A 21405-nucleotide genomic window follows, 5' to 3' on the forward strand; every position below is an offset into this window, starting at 1 on the left:
AGACAGGCATTATGGAGACCTATTCCTTGGGCAGCAGCTGCAAAAGCTGGGGTGTCAGCCATTTGTACAAGCCCCTTCCAGGGAAATACTAGTGGCTTGGTTTTATTGTTGTAGCAGGCTGAGGGAAGAGGACAGGGAAGGTGTATCCCAACCTCCCTGTCACTGGGGAGGATCACAGCCAACCCCTAAACATGTGCTAAAACTAAAAGCTTCACCCTCAGGTGTCAGCTTTTAAAAGATGCATATAAACCCCTCAGGGAAAGATAGGAAGATGGGCATTTTTGCCTGCTTCCTCTGTGCTGAGCCCTGGGGGGCAGCTAGTTAAAAACTGCTTCTTTGCCACAGTCCTGTGGGACTCATGAATGGCTAAGTAACCCATTGGCTATCAGAGCCAGGTGATCCAAGGACTCATCCCTTTGGATGGAAGCTGTAAAAACTAGGGCACAGACATGTTTACAACCTCCTTCCAGACAGATACTAGCAACTTTGAGCAGGCTGGAGAGAGAAGGTGGGAGAGCATCCAATGGCTTCCCTGGTCTCCAGGGAGGATCATAGCCCCCAGAGCTTGCTAAATTAAAATCCTGACCCTCAGGTTGCAGCTTTAAACACTGGCAGATAAACACACACCTTTCAGAGAAATATTGAGATAGGTGATTGTGCCCTTTTGCTCTGCCATAGTGAATACTCATGCACTTGTGAAGAAGTGGATTTGCTATATCCTTATGGGTCTCATAAGCACAAGCCCAGTTGGCTTTCAGAGCTGGGTGTTTAGGGGACCCATCCCTGAGGTAAGAATCTTAAAAGCTGGGATGCAGATGTGGGTTACAAACCCTTTGCTCCTCAGGAAGAAGTTGGGAGTTGGGGATTCCCTCCTGATTATATGGTGCTGTGTCAGGGATGGGATTTATGTCAAGTGTGTTTCAGCCTTTGCTACCCATTTTGATGGGGGTATTCTTTCATTTCCCCAATGCATAGGAGTTGCTCAGCTAGTTTCTGGATCTCTTTCAGAGGGAATTGCTCTATGTGCAGCTGTGCATTCAATGTGTATGTGAGGGGAGGAGAGCTCAGGAGCTTCCTATGTTACCACCTTAGTCCTGCCTCTCTCATTCCCAATTATTTTAGCTATTTCTTCTGTTAATTAAATCCATATGTCTAGACTGACTATTTCTCCAAATGGTCAAGTGCTCAAGTCATCTATTTGTTACCTGTGTTTGTTTATGGCAACATCTCCTGGAAGCCCTCACCATCATCTTTTGCCTCTCTCCTATGTCGAATTCCCCTAATTCCTATATCCCATGTCTTCCTTGTTTACTCGCTTTCTGGGATTTCTTGAGAAACACATCTTGAAGAAACGTTATGGAAGATAATATTTTTGAGTTCTTACGTGTCTGAAAATGTTTTATTCTGATACTGTTGTTTAGTCAAACATAGATTGTAGGATAAAATGAACGCTTGAAAGCATTGTTCCATTATTTTCTAACTTCTAGAGCTGCTGAGATGTCACGTCATTCTGATTCTGCATCCTTTGAATAGGACCTATTTTCTTCTCAGAAACGTTTAAGATCTTGTCTTTATCCCAGTACTCTGAAATTTTGCAATTTGTTTGCTTTAGTCTTTTTTCTTTTTTCACCTTGCTGGGCAAATATTAGGCCTTTTAAATCTAGAAACCCATGTTTTTCAATTCTGGAAAATCACTTAAAAACTTTCTAAGATAATTTTCTACCCTCCTTTTCCACTCCTCTCTCTTCTAGAACCTACTAGTTTTATATTCCCTGAAAAAATCTGCTCATTTCCATATTTTCTCTCATTTTTCAACTTTTTTTCTAGTATTTGTAAAATTTCCTTAACTTTATTTTCCAAACATTTTATTTGAAGTTTTATTTATTCTGAACTTTTTATTTTAAATAACTTTCTTCTCTATGGGATTTTTGCACAGCTAAAATCCTATGCTTATTCCCTATGTATAATCAATATTTTCTCTGAGACATTACTCTCTTCTACCTACAGTGTCATAAATCTTGTGATAAAAAGTGCTTCTTGGGAAAGATTTTGCCTTTTAAAATATATTCTGTTATATAATTTCTGTTTAATGAGCCAAAAATATGTGCCTTTTAGTTCTCATGCAGTTAATTAATTTAAAATGATTTCTTCAAAACTTGTCAAGTATCATAAAACGGTGGGGAAAAAACCCAAAAACAATCCCCCAAAGTAGCTTATCAATATTTGTGGCCATTCTACAAATATAGCTGAAGTGTAAATAACTGTGAAATAAAAAGACATGGAAATAATTTCAGCAATCAGACTTGGCCAAAGCACAGAGCTTTTTGGCAATGGCCTGGAGTGTGGAATGCATTGCCTGCTTGAATCCAAGTCCAGGTGCCTGTGATTTCTTTTTCCACTTTCAGTTCACCATTTTTTTTTTTTTGATAAGTTCATCAGGCCTCTGAGCTAGAATTTAATCTGTGGAAAATATTCTATGCCAGAGCACCCCATGTATGTGCAATTTATTTAAATGAGTGAGATGGGTGGCTTTATATCAGCAGTCTTACTGCAAAGGATAATGGCACTTTCTACCAGTTGATTAGTTTACAAAATGCTTTCATGTGCAGTTTTTCACTCTAAAAACGCTGAATGTTTTAATTCTATGACATAAATCACAGCAAGGTCCTTTTTGACCTACCTCCTAGAGAAATGGAAACAAAAACAAAAATACACAAATGGGACCTAGTGAAACTTAAAAGCTTTTGCACAGCAAAGGAAACCATAAACAAGACCAAAAGACAACCCTCAGAATGGGAGAAAATATTTGCAAACGAAGCAACTGACAAAGGATTAATCTCTAAAATTTACAAGCAGCTCATGCAGCTCAATATCAAAAAAAAAAAACCCAATCCAAAAATGGGCAGAAGACCTAAATGGACATTTCTCCAAAGAAGATATACAGACTGCCAATAAACATGAAAGGATGCTCAACATCACTAGGGAAATGCAAATCAAAACTACAATGAGGTATCACCACACACTGGTCAGAATGGCCATCATCAAAAAACCTACAAACAGTGCTTCCCTGGTGGCGCAGTGGTTGAGAATCTGCCTGCCAATGCAGGGGAGATGGGTTCAAGCCCTGGTCTGGGAAGATCTCACATGCCGCAGAGCAACTAGGCCCATGAGCCACAACTACTGAGCCTGCGCGTCTGGAGCCTGTGCTCTGCAACAAGAGAGGCCACGACAGTGAGAGGCTCGCGCACCGCGATGAAGAGTGGCCCCCGCTTGCCGCAACTAGAGAAAGCCCTCACACAGAAACGAAGACCCAACACAGCCAAAAATAAATTAATTAATTAAAAAAAAAATCTATGAGCAATAAATGCTGGAGAGAGTATGGAGAAAAAGAAACCCTCTTGCACTGTTGGTGGGAATGTAAACTGATACAGCCACTATGGAGAACAGTATGGAGGTTCCTTAAAAAACTAAAAACAGAACTACCATACAACCCAACAGTCCCACTAATGGGCATATACCCTGAGAAAACCATAATTCAAAAAGTCATGTACCACAATATTCACTGCAGCACTATTTACAATAGCCAGGACATGGAAGCAACCTAAGTGTCCATCGACATAGGATAAAGAAGATGTGGCACATATATACAATGGAATATTACTGAGCCCTAAAAAGAAACGAAATTGAGTTATTTGTAGTGAGGTGGATGGACCTAGTCTGTCATACAGAGTGAAGTAACTCAGGAAAAGAAGAACAAATACCATATGCTAACACATATATATGGAATCTAAAAAAAAAAAAGGTTCTGAAGAACTTAGGGGCAGGACAGGAATAAAGATGCAGAGGAGATATGGGGATGTATGTATACGTATAGCTGATTCACTTTGCTATAAAGCAGAAACTAACACAACATTGTAAAGCAATTATACTCCAATAAAGATGTTAAAAAGTTTTTAAAATAAATAAATGAAAACGCTGCATGTTTTAATCCCCATATCACAAAGTTTGGAAAAGCAAAGACAATAAGAGTACAATGGTTAAAAGCGTCATTGCTCTTAACTGAAAAATAGGAAAATAATTATCTCTTGGGGTTTGTGTGTATTACTTTTCCTATGTAGTATCTGGTACATAGTAGGCACTCAAAAAATGTTCACATTGTAATGCTAGAATCTGTCTTCTTTATAGATTTCAGCAGTACCTCAATGGTCAAAAATCTGACTCCTTGAGCCCCAGAAAGTTCTGTTATTGCTCACTTGGTATCCTCTGTACCAAATTAAGAGCTGTCATCCTTCTGTTTTTCACTTTTTTCTAAAGTATTTTTTGTGTTTTGCACTCTTAGTCAATTACAAACTTTTTAAAAACAGGAATTATCTCCCAAAAGTCTTTCACAATTTTGAAACTCAATCAATTCTATCAGCTGACTCAAGCTGGTTTTACATTCAAAATTACTTTCCTGCTAAGTCTGCTACTGAAAGGAACTCTTCGTTTCAGACAAACAGCAAATAGCTTTACTGTTTGAACTTAAAAGGGTTTGCTCTGCTTGAGTATTCTATGGATGAAGTTTGTCAAATATTGCATAGTAATTTAGTGCATAATTCTTAAGGACAGAATCAAACATAACTGCAAGGGATATGGGCTTATTTTGTCTTTTGTTTTTTTAACATAAAGGGTTAAGGGCCTGGCACATATAAATCTAGTTTATAGAAGGAGAGAAAAGTGTCTTTGTGCCCATACTCTTCATGAGCTGACACTACCATGCCCCTACTCAGAATATATCGTGGCTTCCTATGATCCACAGAAGACCCAAGTTCCAGGAGATATAACCAGGAACTTCTTGCAACAAAATATTTTCATGTACATCTGCTCCCATAGCTTATCTAGTAGTTCTCAAATGTCAGTGGGCACAGGATTCACCTCAGGAACTTATTATAAATACCTCTCTGGAATCCCTCAAAAAGGGATTCAGTAGCTAGACTGGAACAAGAAGTCTGCACTTTAAACAAACTTTCCCCAGTGTAGCTCTATCATGTGATTCTGACATGGGTAGCTCAAACCCCACAATGAAGAACACTGCCTAAGTCTATGGCTATACCCAGGGTTGGGATAATAAGGAATAAAAAGGAATTTATTCTGCGCTCCCAGGAAGTAGCTAAACATTTGAAGGAAACTGAGGCTCCTTGTTACTGGAATTAGCCTGGGTCCACCACATACCTCTTTTCCTGTATGTCCATTAGCAACCTGCCCAGCTATTTCTATTAATTTGGAGTTTTTAAAAGACAACAATCTTTTTATTAACTTAACCCTTTTCTTCTAGAAAACAATTAGACAAGCTGTTTGAACAGCAGAATTAAAGGAATTTTTCTTTCCTGAAGCTTCTTCTAGAACATATGTCCATTCACTGTCATGATGATTTCAAAACAGAATCAGGAAGAATGTCGGTATGACAAGAAAATTGTTTGTTTCCTACCACTTAAGAACATTATTTCTGTTTTCTGTTTGTTTCTTTTCCCCCCTACACAGCTATGAGTTCCAGGTGAAACCCAAAAACCCACTTGGTGAAGGCCCACCCAGCAACACGGTGGCATTCAGTACTGAATCAGGTAATCACATCAGCAGTAATTCCTAACAAGGATATAAAGGGTCACCATGTTTTGCACAGCTTGTTTGAAACCTAGCTAAACACTGGGTAAAGCATTTGATTTAAAAAAAAACCATCCATTTGAAAAAGCAAACTGATGAAGGTACCCTTAAGGAAACACCCCTTGGGTTTTTCCTCATTTATCTTGATGTCAGAAAAACATTAGGCATATCAGTTTAAAAGAAAAAAAGCATATAGTCAGTCTATACTCAATAGTGCATGAATGCTCCTCTCTATGCCTAGAATCTGTGCCTAGAATCAAAATATCAGACGCTCAGCCACAGTATCCAGAAAGGGAATTCATGTGAGTTTTTTACGATGAACAGCTGTGAAATTTTCTAATTTGGCCTAAGTTTCAATTCCTTAATGAGATACATCTGTACTCACAGCATTAGTGTATAATTTTTTACACCAAATGCAGTTCATGGCATCTTGGTGATTTTATCATCAATAGTTTTTTTAATGAAACTAAAAGAGGAAGATTTTAAAATGGAAGTAAAATCTAGAACAGCAATGAAGACTACTAACTTCACAAATCACATATAAAAGATACAGCTGAGTACGTGGCAGAGGAGCTTCTCCACTGGAGAACAATTCCCAAAACAAAATATACAATTTTCAAATTTGGACTTTAGTAAGAGTGTACCGTTTTGCAAGATTCCTTAACAACTATAAGGACCCATCTTCTTCACTATGTCACTGGAACACTGGGACTTACCTAATAACCTCTGACTCTGTCTTTGCTATTTCTCCTTAGCTGACCCAAGAGTGAGCGAGCCAGTTTCTGGTAAGTACCTACCTGGATGAGAACACAGCTACACGCTTTCCTACAGTGATTCAACTCAACGGGCATGGTAGAATTTTAGTCATGATTTCACTTTAGTCCATTTAGTCTTCTTAGAATATCAACCAGGTATGAATGCTTACCTAAAACATTCAGTAACACTGACAGCCTATGTTGTTTCAGGAACAAGTTGAATATTTTAAAACCTGCTTTCCATTCTTGTAACAGACCAGCTCAACTTTTCTGTTTAATAATTAAGTCAAGATACAGGACCCTCACTTCCACTTTTAATAACAAGTCACATTAAAGCAACTGTTTAAATTGTATAATATGCTGCAAAAAAAGAAACCTACATTTGCTCCTAAAGGGATGCTGTTCTACATTGAGCACTGCAGAGGCTAGTCAACTCTGACACATACTGCTCCAAGATTTACCTCATCATTGATGGAAATTTAATTGGGGGTTTACTCCTATATTTTTGGCTCCAATATTTAGCACTGGAGAAAACCAGCTATGAGCAGGTTGACAATGAACTTGGCAAACTGCTTTTTTAAAAGCTTTTAAGACAGCTCTTCAGGACCGAAAGTCAAATACTAAACTCAAACCATGTGCTTTTCTTATGCAGCAGGAAGAGATGCCATCTGGACTGAAAGACCCTTTAATTCAGACTCTTACTCAGAATGTAAGGGCAAACAGTATGTCAAAAGGACGTGGTATAAAAAGTTTGTAGGGGTGCAGCTGTGCAACTCTCTCAGATACAAGATTTATCTGAGTGACTCCCTCACAGGTAAGCACGGCCATCAGTTCTGTTTTGAGGATTATCCTTCAGGAAACGCTTTGCAGCATTCTGTAACTTAGCCTTTTCTATGGACAGTCCCAGACACGAAGGTGTGATGTAAATACAAGTTTCCTTTTTGAGCAAGATGTTATTGGAATCTTAGGATTTGAGACATGCTACAAGAAGGTAAATAATGAAAATGCAATGTGAAACGGTGCCATCATGGCGAACCTGAATGTAGAAAAACTAGTCACATCCAAGCTCAATTTTGTTACAGCCAACCCAGGATAAAAAGCCTACTGCTAGTAAAAAGAGTGTATCTAACAATAATCATGGAAGGAGTACGACGTATTTAAGATTTTAAGTCTGTCAGAGACAAGAGCAAGATTAAAACACTGAGCCAGAAGGGCTATAACCCCTTGCTCCAGACTCAGTGGGTTCATATTCATACAGTGAAAATTTTAAATAAGATTGGCCCAACATAGAAAGGTAGACATTTGCTCAATCATTCGACAGAACTATCTGCTTTGTTCAGACACTGTTCCAGGTGCTGGGGACAAAGCAGGAAATAAGACACGTTCCTGCTCTTTGTAGCTTACAATCTAGCGGGGAGAGACAGAAAGCAAACATGTAAATAAGAATTTCATATAGTGCTCTGAAGAAAAGAAAAAGGGTGAAAGAAAATGGCTGAATGGAATGAAAATGGAGGAAAAAAATGGCTGAATGAAAACTCTTAGTTAGAATGGTTAGGAAAAGCACCCCCCTCAAAAGGTAGCACTTGTGCCGAGAAGAAAACTATGAGAAGGAACCAACCACGCAAAGACCGAGGGATAAAGAACCAGAGGTAGAGGGAAGAGAAACGCAAAGACCCGCAGCAGAAAATGCCTCGCCGGTTCCACTAGTGTGGCTGAGGCTTAGTGAGGGGAAGATCAGGCAGCATGAAATCGTGCGGAGCTAGGAAACCAGGTAAGGACTCCCGGGTTTTATTCTGAGTATAACAGAAGACTGCTGGAGAGACTGATGGAGGGGCGTAACACTATCTGAGTTGCGTTTTTAAAAGATGACTAATCTGTGAAAGGAGGAGGGGAGGAAAAATAGGGAAAAGCAAGAGTGAAAGCAGGGACGCCAGCTGGGAGACGATTCCATAGTTCAATCAAGGAACACTGGTGGCTCGAACTGGAAAGAAAGGGGGGAGAAGTACAAGAAAAAGGAAGACAGATTATTTGAAACAATTTGATTATTTCAGAGTCCTCTCATATCAAAGGCAGCAATACTTCATGATCCTTTTAATTTGTTTTTTTCAGGAAAATTTTATAACATAGGTGATCAGAGAGGCCATGGAGAAGATCACTGCCAGTTCGTAGACTCATTTTTAGATGGACGCACAGGACAGCAACTCTCTTCTGACCAGTTACCCACCAAAGAAGGTATGTTTTCTGAGCCTCCTCGTAAGTAAGAGGCTTTTACAAATTAACCCAAAAAACATTCAAGCTGAGAAAATCAATCACTTTAAAAATAATTCTGTAGTACTACTACTCCATCTGCCTAGGAAAAAGGACTTCCCACATAAGACCTTAACATGAAGACTTTAATAGAAGTTTCTTCACTTTCCTCCCATTCCTTAAGACTCTGTTTCTTAGAGCTGAGGGGAATTACAGAACATCTTATATAAATCCATTCTACTTTAAGAAAACCTGAATTTTCAAAAGCAGCTATAAAAGAGCAGCTTAAAAACAGCTATAAAAAAAGAAGCTTAATTTCCCCAGCTTAAATCATTCACGCACTACTTTTATGGTTTTTGTCATACCGAGCACACAGGCATTTTTTTTTATTCCTTTTTAAAAAATTTTAAAGAAATTCAAAGCTTTACTACTACTGTAGAAGGAAAAAAGAATGTTACTTGCCTTATAAATAATTCTATAAATACAATTAAAATAGAAGAATTCTGCTGAGAAATGACTAACCACTGTAACTTGCTACGGACACATTAGCACCAAGCTGTTTAGTAAGAATTGAAAAGACTGAAAATTAATTTAATCCCTGTCCAGGTAGGGTAAGAAAGGGTAAATTACACATCCATGTTACTCAGGAGTTACCAAGAGGGGCTTGTTAAATACTTAAAATTATTTGACTAGTCTTTTCAGCATCACATTTTGGTCACTGGCACTAAAAATACCAACCACACTAAAAGGTGACTTAATAAGATCTGTGAACTCATTATCAGAAAATTGAAACTGCTGCCTCACAGGAACCAGATATACAATATACTGTAAATTGTGTCTATTTCTGTAACATTTTACATTCACAGCAAAATTTTTAATCACTTAGTGTAGGGTCCTTGAAGGAAGATTTCATCAAACTTTAGTTCTGAGAAATCTAGCAATCTTAGACCAATCCTTCTTTTGTTTCCTAACATTTTAGTACAACACTCCTTTAACCAGGTAACTTCATAGACCACCACTAGGCTGTGAAGTACAGAAAGTACACTTTTACGTAGGTCAAAGCGTGTACTGAACTTGGTCAGTTATACTCAAACAAAACACGAAACCTCTCCAACTCCTGCCCCCTTTCAGCTTTATCTGTCAAATACTACCAACCATCCCATCCTAGATTAAGGCAGATGTCAAGGAGTTTCAAGTGTCCCTGATGTTCAGCTAGCCATTACCACCTCAGGAAAGACACCAGGGCCTCTCTTACTATCGTTTTTCTAAAATACTCTGCTTCACCTAGAGTAAGCTTCAGGCATTCAATGACACCCTTCAACCTATGAGCACTGAGGACAAAAATATATCATAGCAGCTATTAAAATTAATTATTTTCTCTCAGGCTATTTCAGAGCAGTTCGCCAGGAACCTGTCCAATTTGGAGAAATTGGTGGTCACACCCAAATCAATTATGTCCAGTGGTATGAATGTGGGACCACAATTCCTGGAAAATGGTAGATGCTGCAATCACGTTCAGAAGTGCCTTCTGTTTCATCATGGCAAAAAATAATTGGAAACAGTATGGTGTTTGTCACATGCATTTAAAGCTCTTATGTTTACTATGTATAAAAGTTTAAAATCTAATTAATAGCAATATTAGATGTTTACTAGGAAGATTGCTAAGAATATTTATCAGGTTTTACAAAGTCATTTAAAGAAAGCAAAATATTGACATTAACAGAATAACATTTTTGGGGAAGCTGGCTCCCTATTCATGGTATTTTAAGAGATCATTTGTATATTATTTATCATATTGTTGTAATGATGTTTTGAGATACTTTTATAACAAAATTAACATCAAAAAACTAATATACTTTTTAAAAAATACTATTATTCTGTATTCTTCCTACTGGTGAGTTAATTCCATAAACCTCTACTTGGTTTAACTTATTAGATCAAATTATCTTCAGCATATATATCTGGGGGAAAAAGGTGCTAATATTCACATGTTTATTTAAACTTCAACTTTTTAGCAACAGCTGAATATCTTTTCTGAAGCGTTTAAATAGTTAACCATTCATGACAGTATACATTTCCTCAAATATCTGCAAATTATTGAAAAGATTTTGTTTGAATCAGTAAATTTCATTTGTTATAAATAGAATTGAGAATTATATATAGCGTTTCAAAATACATTACATATTTTTTTCTTTCTCTACCCATAAACATGTTACAATGTCTGAATGTTATTTGTCAAACTATCCCTTTAAGCAGTTGTGTTCCTACTGTTTTTAATATAATTCTAATCAAGCTGTATACAGAGACTGACTGTAACGTCTAAGCACAAAAGGATAATGCATGATGAGATCCCTGCCATTTTATAGGATATTTACTATATTTTTACACAGAAGATCTCTAGGGAATGAATGTATCAGAGGCTGTTTTGGTAATTCTGTCTAACCCAACCTGTAATGAAAATCTGACTTGTTTTTATGTTTAAAAAAAAGAAGTATTTTTCTCCTTCATTTGGGGAGGGAGATGGGAATGCTGCATTGTTGCCCTCCTCCTTAAAGGACCTTTCTGTGCTTACCACCTTTCACCATGCTTCAGTTTTATCAATACTTCATTTTATATTTTTCAAACAAGTATAAACTCTGCAATAAAGAGATGTAGTTTTTTTAAGACCGAGTTCTTCATTTCTGAATGGTTCATTTCTATAAGGAAAATCACAAGTTATTTAGGATCTACCAAACCCCTCTTGTATCTTTTAATACTGAATCAATCTACTGTGTTTATTTATATATAATAATATTATATAATCTATCTTCTTGTGAAATCTATTTCACAAGAAAGGCATAAAAGGTCTATACTTCATTTTAAGACCAAAACATCAATAAGGATTTGTATTTTTTCTCATTTTTATATATATATATATATATATATACACATATACACACACACACATATAGTGTCAATGACTAAATTAAATTACAAGACCACTAATGGATTCAATCATCTTTCTTTATTAACCTATCAATCAATGTTTGTTACATTTATACATAATATCTAGTCTTCGCAAAGGGATCTACTTTAGTACATCATGTTAATGGTAAAAAGCCAAGTAAGATGGCTGAACTTCAACCTAGCATTTTAATATCCTCTGGACAAGGCAAGCTAGAAAGTCAATCAATCACTTTGCACACATGTAAGAGTAGTGTTCCAAAATAACTAGGGAGCTGCTACAATTTTAAGCAGGGGAGGAAAAAAACTTTCATTTTGGTCTTTTTTCTTCCAGCAAATTAACTTTCAATTAACAGCAACAATGATATCATTAAAAAAATGCTCTGCTTTTTAAACTTGTGAACTTCAATACAAATTAAAAGAGTAGTATTGGAGTCTTTTGGGAGGCGAACAGCTAGCAGCTACATTCATCAGTGTAACTGAGCCTCCTTATCGATAACCTGGTCCAGGTTGGGTATAGCCCTGACCAAAGGGAGGACGGCTACGTGCATAAGGGTTAGACCCACTCGGAAGAGGGGTCATGGTACTCCCAGGAGGTGGAGTGAAACCTGGTCTTGGTTGATAGGCCCCGGGTTGGCTTGGAGCCATTCCAGGTTGTGAGGCAGGGGCCACAGTGTAATTAGTGGGCTGAGAAGTTTGGGTAGTGTAGGTCTGTGGAGGGTAACTGCTCGCCTGGTACTGCTGTGGCGGCTGAGCAGCAAGTTGCTGAGGCTGACCAGAGAAGGCAGGAGCCGGTGCCTGGGAAGCTGGCTGCTGGCCATATCCCTGGAACTGCTGAGGTTGCTGGGGTCCAGTCTGCTGACTGTAGCCTGCTGAAAAGGCAAAACGTACATGTCTTATTTTTCCTTTTGGTGACCAATTTCCAGAGAATTAGTCTTACTGTTATGGACAAAAAATGAGAAATTTAACAAACTTAATCCTAAGTATTTATGCAACGAGTAGAGTAGCAGAGTCTATATTTCAAGACCACATAGTCTCCAAGAAGCACTTTCTAGACAATTTTGTAAACCCTCTAAAATTAAAACCACTATATATACTTCTTCTACTTCAACTCCTCCTACACTGCATAATCCCTGAGAGCAAATTCCTGTTCTAGCATAACTCCCAGTATAGAGTAGCTGTTCAAATGATAAATGCAGGAATTAATGCAAAAGCTAGTCATTAACCTGGTTCTGAGGGGCCTGTTTAGTAACAGTACCAAATAAAAACACATTTTATTTGTAGAGAATGAATATTTTTAAATGAAACAATGGTGCTACAAATACATCTTATTGTGCTAATGAGATGCTTTAAGGTTTATTCACTCTATAAAAACTAAGCCATTTAAGAATAAACATTAAGTGCCAACTTTCACAATCCTTAAAATCTTTCTTTTAGATTTGGTATCTGATGTAAAGGTTTTTGCCTTCACAATTCAAAATTCTGGCTTAGCAGTAACAATGTAACACACAGAAAGCATATCATATTGCCCCACAAAAATCAACATCTATATTCATTAGTTACTAGGATGTAAAGTCTTTTAAAATAAAAGGTCTGCTTCACTAAAAACTTTTATCTCTACCATGAAACACACCTGCAGCTACTTGCAATGAAACCTCTCCATTGACTGGAATCCTGTCAGCATTAAATACCAGATACATAAGAAAATTATTAAAATATGTACAACCCTGCATTTAAAAAAATAAAAAGGATTGAATGAATTTGAGTATATTCTGAACTCACCTTGAACCTGGGTTCAAAATTTACTCATGAAAGAAACCTTTCTGACACAGTCCATGAATAAAACTGGAAAAGGTCACAGAGGGAAACTGCCAAAGTGTCAGAGTGTCAAAGATGGTCCAATGTTACCACCACCACTTAGTCTCCAAGCAGAGTATTTACTTGACTATTTCCATATCTCCCAAATTCAAGTTAATAGGACTAGCAGGATCAGAAATACAGAGATAATAATTTGAAAAGAACTAAACTTTACTCAGTGAAGACCCTGACTAAAATCATTAAGAGCAAGCTTAATTTTTAATAAGTAAATCAAATATCTAATGCATTTTACTCATGGCAGTATCTAAATACTGAACTAAAGTCAATTCATTGATGTCATACAATTTCTCCTATCCTCTACATAAAATTTTTTTACTGTAAGTTTTTGGAGAAACAGAAGGACTCAGCTTTTATACTGAAAATATCTATTCAACTTAAGATTATGAGCAAAAAAAAAAAGCTGTCTTCTCATCCTGGCAGGTGAAATCTAAACTGGCTTTTTAACAGCATCTGGGGACAACCATATCTATTTTTCAAGAGAGGGAATAACCCCTAAGGGCCTAAGATGCTGTTTCATTAGCAACCTACTAGTCTTTGACCATAATATAGCAATACCTCTATATGTATATACTCTCCTCCTCCCACCACCAATCCCCCCTCCCTTGAAAAACAAAATAAATGAGTAACTTTGGTGCAAATTGCCAGAAATGGCAAGAAATGGAAATTCTGTGGTTCTCTGAATAAATGAATTTTAAAGAACAAGGAGTCATATGGTCCACAAAGCCTAAAATATTTACTATCTAGCTTTTTATGGCAGAAAAGTCTGCCAACCCCTGGTCATGGTTGGAGAATGTAGAATGATATAGAGAAGTCATTAACTACAAAGTCAAGGATACTGGGTTCTGGTCTGGTTCTCCCACTAAATGGCTGCATGTCCTTTGATGAATCACAACTCTCTGAACCCTAGTTGTCTCATTTATAAAATGAGTGGGTGGGACAAGATCAGTGGTCCCCAACCCTGGTTGCACTTTAGAATGACGTGCAAAGCATTTAAAATAAAAAAGCCTGAGTCCCATGCTCGACCAAATAAAACAAGATAGCTGGGAGTAGAGCCCAGGTACCTGTAACTTTCAAAAAACACCTCTCCAGGTGATTCTGAAGTATGGTGAAGACTGAAATCCCCTGGATTAGATAACTAGGTCTTTCCCACTCTAATATCTATTATTTCTACAAATTATGTAATTTGTAACACAGATTTTCTTTAAAGGACTGCATCCTAAAAATAACCTTCCCCCAATATTATAGTCCAAGTTCAAATTCATTCCACCTATTTTATATAATTAAAAACTAGCAGTTACAGGTTAAATCACTCCACAGCAAATCCAATCCAAATAAAAATTGTTCTTTGTGTTAAAATATGTCAGACTCCAATGGTAGAATTTTATGGTCTAATTCAGGGGGCCAGCAAACGTTTTTCTGTAAAGGACCAGACAGTAACTATTCTAGGCTTTGGGGGCCACATGGTTTCTGAACCTTATAACTGCAGGGGTGGTGTTTTCACCGTAAGTTCCAAGCACATTTAAGGGAAAAAAAAGAGCACACACTTGCTTTAAGAATAGTTGTACCCTGTCATTTTTACTGAGGAAAATGATTAGGCTTTTTTGAGTGGGAGATCCTTAGGCTCACTGGCAGCAGTCTACTATATGGAGCTTTAATCTCAGACTTTTCGATGATACCTAAGTTAATGTTTATATTAAATGAGATAATGTGTACACAAGGGATTGCTAATGAGGTTGACTGTTTTCCCCCATGTTTATTGCATGTTCTTTGCTCATTTTTGTAGAGTTAATCTTACTACTTTTCTAAAATTACAGTTGAAATTTTGATACTTAAATCTTTGACTGTAAAACAAGAGCTGAACACAAAATTCTCAGATATAACAAATGTAAAAATTAACTGAATTATAACCACAGTATTCAAAGCTACACGGAGAGATTTTTATGTTCTTAGTTGCCTGAATTACGGTTTACACAATTCTACTTTTATGGCCTGTTTTTGGTATTCCTACATACTTTTGGGAGATTTAAAAACCTATGTAGCTTAATTTGGTTCTTATTTAATAAGACCACCTCTTTCCATGTTCCATGGAAAGTTCCATGAGGGAACTGTTAATGCTTTTACAGGTACTAAGAGTACACTGGGATAATGTGTTACATATAATGGAGGAAAAAATGTTGCATTTTTGTAGCTCTACATCACCCAGCAGGTAAGTCATCACATCAGTAGGAGGTAACCTTGTATTAAAAACTCTTTTATACTACAGGTTACTACTGAATCATCTACTATGATTTTAAGTTTTACCTGCCCACTGGAAAACTGAAATGGTGATTTACAGTAAAAATTTTTATGCAAAATATTTAAAAATAAATAAAACAAGTGTTATTCCCCCCCCCCCCAAGTAAATACTTAATACCTACTATAACAAATCAAGGAATTAGGGGGAAAGAATTAAAGTTTCTTGAGTACAGAGACAGCTCCCTCTGGACACCCGCTCACCTGCATACTGAATACCGTACTGCTGCGTCGGCTGGGGGGGCACCTGGGGCTGAGTGCCATAGCCAGCCTGCTGCGGGTACTGCTGGTACATCTGACCTAAAAGAGACAAGACAAGGCAAAGAGGCAGGTTTAACGCAGCAGAAGAGAAACGCTTTCAAAGCACATTTAATTCTCTCCCCATTCACACACATAAACACACTGAGAACCAAGACACAAGAATGTGTTTGTTCCCCTCTGTCTATGAAGAGAAGAATAAACAATTTAACAAGTGTGGCCACTCTGCTGTGGAATAACTGCAGAGAACTCTAATCGGCAGCAAATAACATGAGTGGTTACTTCAGAAATTCTAATGTTTTCAAACCCAACTGTCAACAGATATGTACTACTAATGTTCAGTAAAAATCAATAAATAAAAATTTGAGGAAAGGGGCAAATACCATTAATAGCTCCTGTGATTTCCAAACACGTAAGAATTTACTGGTTCATGTCCTTATCATCTCTATTACTTTACAGTTGTTCTAATGGTGGATTTAGCTAGATCTAATGCCTAGAGAGCAATAAAACTTGCACTGTAATATCTAGCTAGAATTTAAATTTTTAAAAAATCTAGCTAGTATTTAAATCTTTAAAACAACTTTATGTTGCTGAGTCTTTAAAAAATATTCAAACTACCTGCTGTTAATCAAAAGACAACAGGTAAATAGCATACTTTTGGCGGAAAAAGACAATGACTAAAAAAAAGTCAATGCATTATCTAGTGCCATTCAAACTGAGATGCAGGAGGCAGCTAGTGCTCACAGGCTACGATCCCAGGATAGAACCCACGCTACTGGACTGGGTGCCCAGCTCCACATACTGCAGCACTAAATGAGCTATGACCTTACTGATAGCCAGATTATTTCCTAGCAAGCAGTGGTATGCTTTTTATGATATAAATAAAATTTGCTTAACTATTTTTAAGCTATTAATCCTCTTCCCAAATACAACCAAAAACGGACAAAAAGTTTCTTAAATGCTTTCTTAATGGTTCAAGATTTATCGATAGCACAAAAGGTAGTACAGAAGTTAACCACCTTTTAGAAGATACTGCCTTAATCCTAGATTGCATTTCATAACTAAATTTTAGAACGGAAGTGGCCAGAATCTGGTACAGAAATATAATCAAAGGGGAGGAATATGCATAGCATTTGACAGTGGGTTCTAATTCCTAGAAATCAGAAGGATTAACTCTACAATACAAAAATGAGCAAAGAACACACAATGAATACATAGGGGGAAAAAAAAATCAACCTCATTAGCAATCCTTTTTTCAGTACAGAAAGATTAAGCAACTTACCTGGGGTCAATACATCACAGCTAGTAAGAACCATCACCAGAACCCAGGCATAACTCTAGAGCGTTAGCTTAAAAGGAGTTTTGTACATGTTACCTTGTTTAATATAAACATTAACTTAGTATCATCGAAAAGTCTGAGATTAAAGCTCCATGTAGTAGACTGCTGCCAGTGAGCCTAAGGATCTCCCACTCAAAAAAGCCTAATCATTTTCCTCAATAAAAAAATGACAGGGTACAACAATTCTTAAAGCAAGTGCACGCTCTATTTTTTTCTTAATCTGCTTCGAACTCATTGTGAAAATGACGACCCTGTGATTAAATACTATCTCTACAAAGTATTTCTTTTACTTATTTTAAATACACTTCATTCAAGTCCAAAACAGGACTCTCACTCTCTGTCACAGTATTCTGAAAATTAAGAAGTCTGTGTTCAGTTGTAAACAATGAAGAACAACTTGACATACTTGAAGAAGGAGAGAGCTACAGGATATATTAAGCGAAAAAGCAAGGTGCCAACAGAGTTTAGAGTAAGCTATGATCTGAGGGAAAAAAATATATAAGCTACGTTTTGCGTATTATATTTTCAGAAAGAATCAATGGTAGAAAAAAGTAAAAGCAATAAAACATATTACCTAGGGAGAAAGAGAATAGGATGAAGCAAAGAGTAATGGTGAGGCCTCTAGGACTAAACTTTGTGACACAGATTGGTAGCCAGCCTCTATGATGACCCTCAATGACTCCTGCACATGTATAGCATATGATAAGGGGTTGGTATCCTTTATATTTTTAGAAATTAGAAAGATTAACTCCACAATACAAAAATTAGCAAAGACCAAGCAATAAACACATGAGTATTCACTCTCTTGTGTAGTCCCCTCACACTGAATAGGGCTGACCTCTATATCATTAGAATATTGCAGAAATGACAGTGACATTTCTGAGGATACGTCGTGAAAGACAGCCATCTCCTATTACTGTCTTGATCATTCACTCTGGTGGAAGCTGCCCGTCATGAGGTCACCCAAGTAGCCTATGAGATCCATGTGGTGAGTAAATGAAGCCTCCTGCCAACAACCATGTGAGGGAGTCATCTTCGAAGTGAATCCTTCAGTGCAGGTTAAGCTTCAGAAGACTGTAAGCTCATGAGAGACCCTGAGCCAAAACCACCAAGCTAAGCGTCTCCCAGATCCCTGATTCTGAAACTGTGAGATAATAACTGTTTGTTGTTTTAAGCATCTATGTTTTGGCGTAAATTGTTAACATAGCAATAGTTAATTAACATACATAGTTTTGACTTTAGAAACATGTAGGGTTGACAGCTATTAAAAAAAAAAAAAGACTTTAGACACACAATCAAATGGAAAATGTGAACCTTGTTGTAAGACTCCTAATTTGAACAAGCCCCCCAACTGTTATAAAGTAACTATGAGACAACTACAGAAATTCAAATATAATGTGTTGACATTAAGAATCACTTAAACCACATGGAAAAGAATATGAAAGAAGAATATATATACATATAACTAAGTCACTGTGCTGTACAGCAGAAATTAACACATTGTAAATCAACCATATTCAGTAAAGTTTAAAAAAGAATCACAATATTGTTATGTATAATAATGATATGGTGATTACATTAAAAAGAAAAGAGTATCATTTAGACATGCATACTAAAATAACTGAGTGAAAAGAGGGGAGTGGAAGAGGCAAGATAGATGAAAAAAGAATGCTACTTTAAAAGACTACTCAGCTTATCCATTTTATTGGCATATGATTTACAGATTTCAATTATATCCTTGTCACCTTTTTAGCTTGTCAAACAGCAATACTTCCTAGCCTTTGATGACTTTTAGTGCTCTTTTCTGTATCCTTGCCACTTTTTTATTATGTTTTTGGCAACTACTCTAGTGCACATAGCTTTCCAGTAACAGAGGCACCTGCCTTAGGCGAAAAAGGATAATACTGTCCATTCTGTTTCTTTTCATGAAGCTTAATATTTTGTTGATCCTTTTAACTGAACAACATATTAAGACTAAAATCCTTGGGAAAAAAATTTACAAATCCAAGGTCCCTTTTATGGAATTTAAATAATAACTCAGAATTATTTACTTTATTTTAGATTATTATTTCATATTCTATTCTAAGAAATTGCTATTATTAATTATTAGTAGTAGATTTTTATGTTGATTATTCTGCTGAAATTATAACCAGCAGTTGATCTAACTAACTGGTGATGCCAGGGACTCATTATATATCATATGTCAAAAAGCATTCATTAAAGTAGCCTGTAATTCATCTTGTGAATCTGTAAATGACTGATACATTAATCTAGAGCTGTGCTATCCAATAGGCACTAGCCACATATGACCACTAATAAACACCTGAAATGTGGCCAGTCTTAACTGTGATATGCTGTACGTGTTTTGAAGTGTTTCAAATTGATGTCACACCCCAGATTTCCAATATACAGTATGAAAACCAGAATGTAGAACATTAATAACTTTTTAATAATGATTACATGTTGATACACTGAATATACTGGATTAAATAAAATGTATAATGGAAATTAATTTTACCATTAAAAAACTTTTTTAATGTGGCTAACAGAAAATTTTAAATTACATGTAGCTTCCATGGTATTTCTTTTGGACAACACTGATCTAGAGATTCACCTCCACAATGCTAATCTATTGACTGATGTCACATTAATAACTGTACAAATTTCTCATTACAATGTACATTACAATGTTTTAATGTACACTAAAAAGTAACGGCTTTAGGAAGGAATACAATTAATGCCACCCTAAAGAAATTCAATTCACACCAAATGGTGTCAACCTGATGCCTCTAGAAAAGGGAACTTGGTTGCTGGGGGTCAGAAGTGGGAAACAGCATTTTCTAATTTCCACTGTATATCCTTTTATATTACTAAAGTTTTACCTATTTGAAAATAAATTTTCCATTAAAACAAACCCCTAATAGAATAAGTTGAGATATTGTTAGCAGAACCTTAAATCCCATTCCTTTATAAGTGAACAGCAAACATTATTTGGTACAATTACCCTTCCAACTGTCATCCTACAACAGTATACACGGCTTAAAATGGGATTTTTTTTTTTTTCAAAACAGATGTTAGTTCATCTGATATAGCCATTAAACTCCCATCATATCCAAACTCTGCTTCTTCCTCCCTGTTTCAGACACATCTGCCTCAATTCTAGCTTATTCCAGTTCTGGCAGTTGCATCTTGGTACAAAGGAAAGACTATGACTAAAGTTGGTTGAGAAGAGGCTTTAGCAGTAAGAAATTCTTCCCAAACCACTCATTTATCAGCAAAATGCCACCTGCTAGTCTCTACCACTATCATTTATCCAATGGGACAAACCTAAAAGTACCACCACAGAATAATTAGAAATCTATTACAAAAGTGCTCGGTTCATTTTAGACTGTTTTGGGGGGGTTTACTTGTTTGTTTTAATGTGATTAATAAACTCAGTCACTTGCTTATCGTGCTGAAAATACATCCTGTCATACCACCTGGCCCCTTTACGCAAATAGAGCACCACCTGGTGATTGTTTTAAAGTAAAACATAGGGCTTTAAAGGGCCTAACAAGCATGGGCAATTCAAAGAAATAACATTTTAACATCTAGAAGGAACCCTAGATGAGTAACCCCGAGGCGACGTTCTGCAGCGCTCCAAGGGTTTCAATGAGGCACCTCAGTGTCTGCTGTCCTGAGCTTGCGGCCCCTCAATCCCCTTCAACAATGGCAGTGACCCCTTACTTGTTTTAAATACTGAGCTTTTAAGTTCTATTTCATTCAGGACTAAAGACCCTCTTTTAAAACCACTGATTTAGTCCAATTTTCACAAGTCACAAGTGGGAGAATATAAAAACCCAGAGAGATTAAACTGCTCATCCGAGAACACATCATTTAGAGAAGAAAAGTTTGATTTAAAATACATTGCTTTTTCCACAAAAGACATATTGCTAAATGCACAAAAATATAAATGGCTATTTATCTTTCAAAAAAACTACTTAACTAATGTTACGCTTTACCTCTATTTTTTAAATTACAAAAATAATACACAGTTGCAAGAGGGGAAGGGAG

General features: G+C 36.7%; 2 protein-coding genes across 35 annotated transcripts in view; one reads left to right on the forward strand and one right to left on the reverse strand.

The window, feature by feature from the left end:
• The window catches only part of ABI3BP (ABI family member 3 binding protein), a 262429-nt gene extending 251123 nt beyond the window's left edge, over positions 1-11306 (forward strand). For all 30 annotated transcript variants that reach the window (XM_082654463.1, XM_082654466.1, XM_082654485.1 and 27 more), the window contains 5 exons: positions 5521-5600; positions 6396-6425; positions 7048-7209; positions 8505-8627; positions 10027-11306. In XM_082654463.1, coding sequence (XP_082510589.1) covers positions 5521-5600; positions 6396-6425; positions 7048-7209; positions 8505-8627; positions 10027-10142 — 511 coding nt within the window. In that variant the 3' untranslated portion in view covers positions 10143-11306. The remainder of the gene's footprint in view (positions 1-5520; positions 5601-6395; positions 6426-7047; positions 7210-8504; positions 8628-10026) is intronic.
• A 321-nt stretch (positions 11307-11627) lies between these two features.
• The window catches only part of TFG (trafficking from ER to golgi regulator), a 43367-nt gene continuing 33589 nt past the window's right edge, over positions 11628-21405 (reverse strand). For 2 of the 5 annotated variants that reach the window (XM_082654962.1, XM_082654960.1), the window contains exons 7-8: positions 15960-16055; positions 11628-12454 (exon numbers count right to left, since the gene is read on the reverse strand). In XM_082654962.1, the coding sequence (XP_082511088.1) occupies positions 12075-12454; positions 15960-16055 (476 nt within the window). In that variant the 3' untranslated portion in view covers positions 11628-12074. Of the gene's footprint in view, positions 12458-15959; positions 16056-21405 lie in introns of all 5 variants that reach the window. The other 3 variants (XM_082654961.1, XM_082654959.1, XM_082654963.1) reach the window with 2 other exon arrangements.

This window comes from Grampus griseus (assembly GCF_964374135.1).
Source record: "Grampus griseus genome assembly, chromosome: 5".
Taxonomy (NCBI): Eukaryota; Metazoa; Chordata; class Mammalia; order Artiodactyla; family Delphinidae; genus Grampus; species Grampus griseus.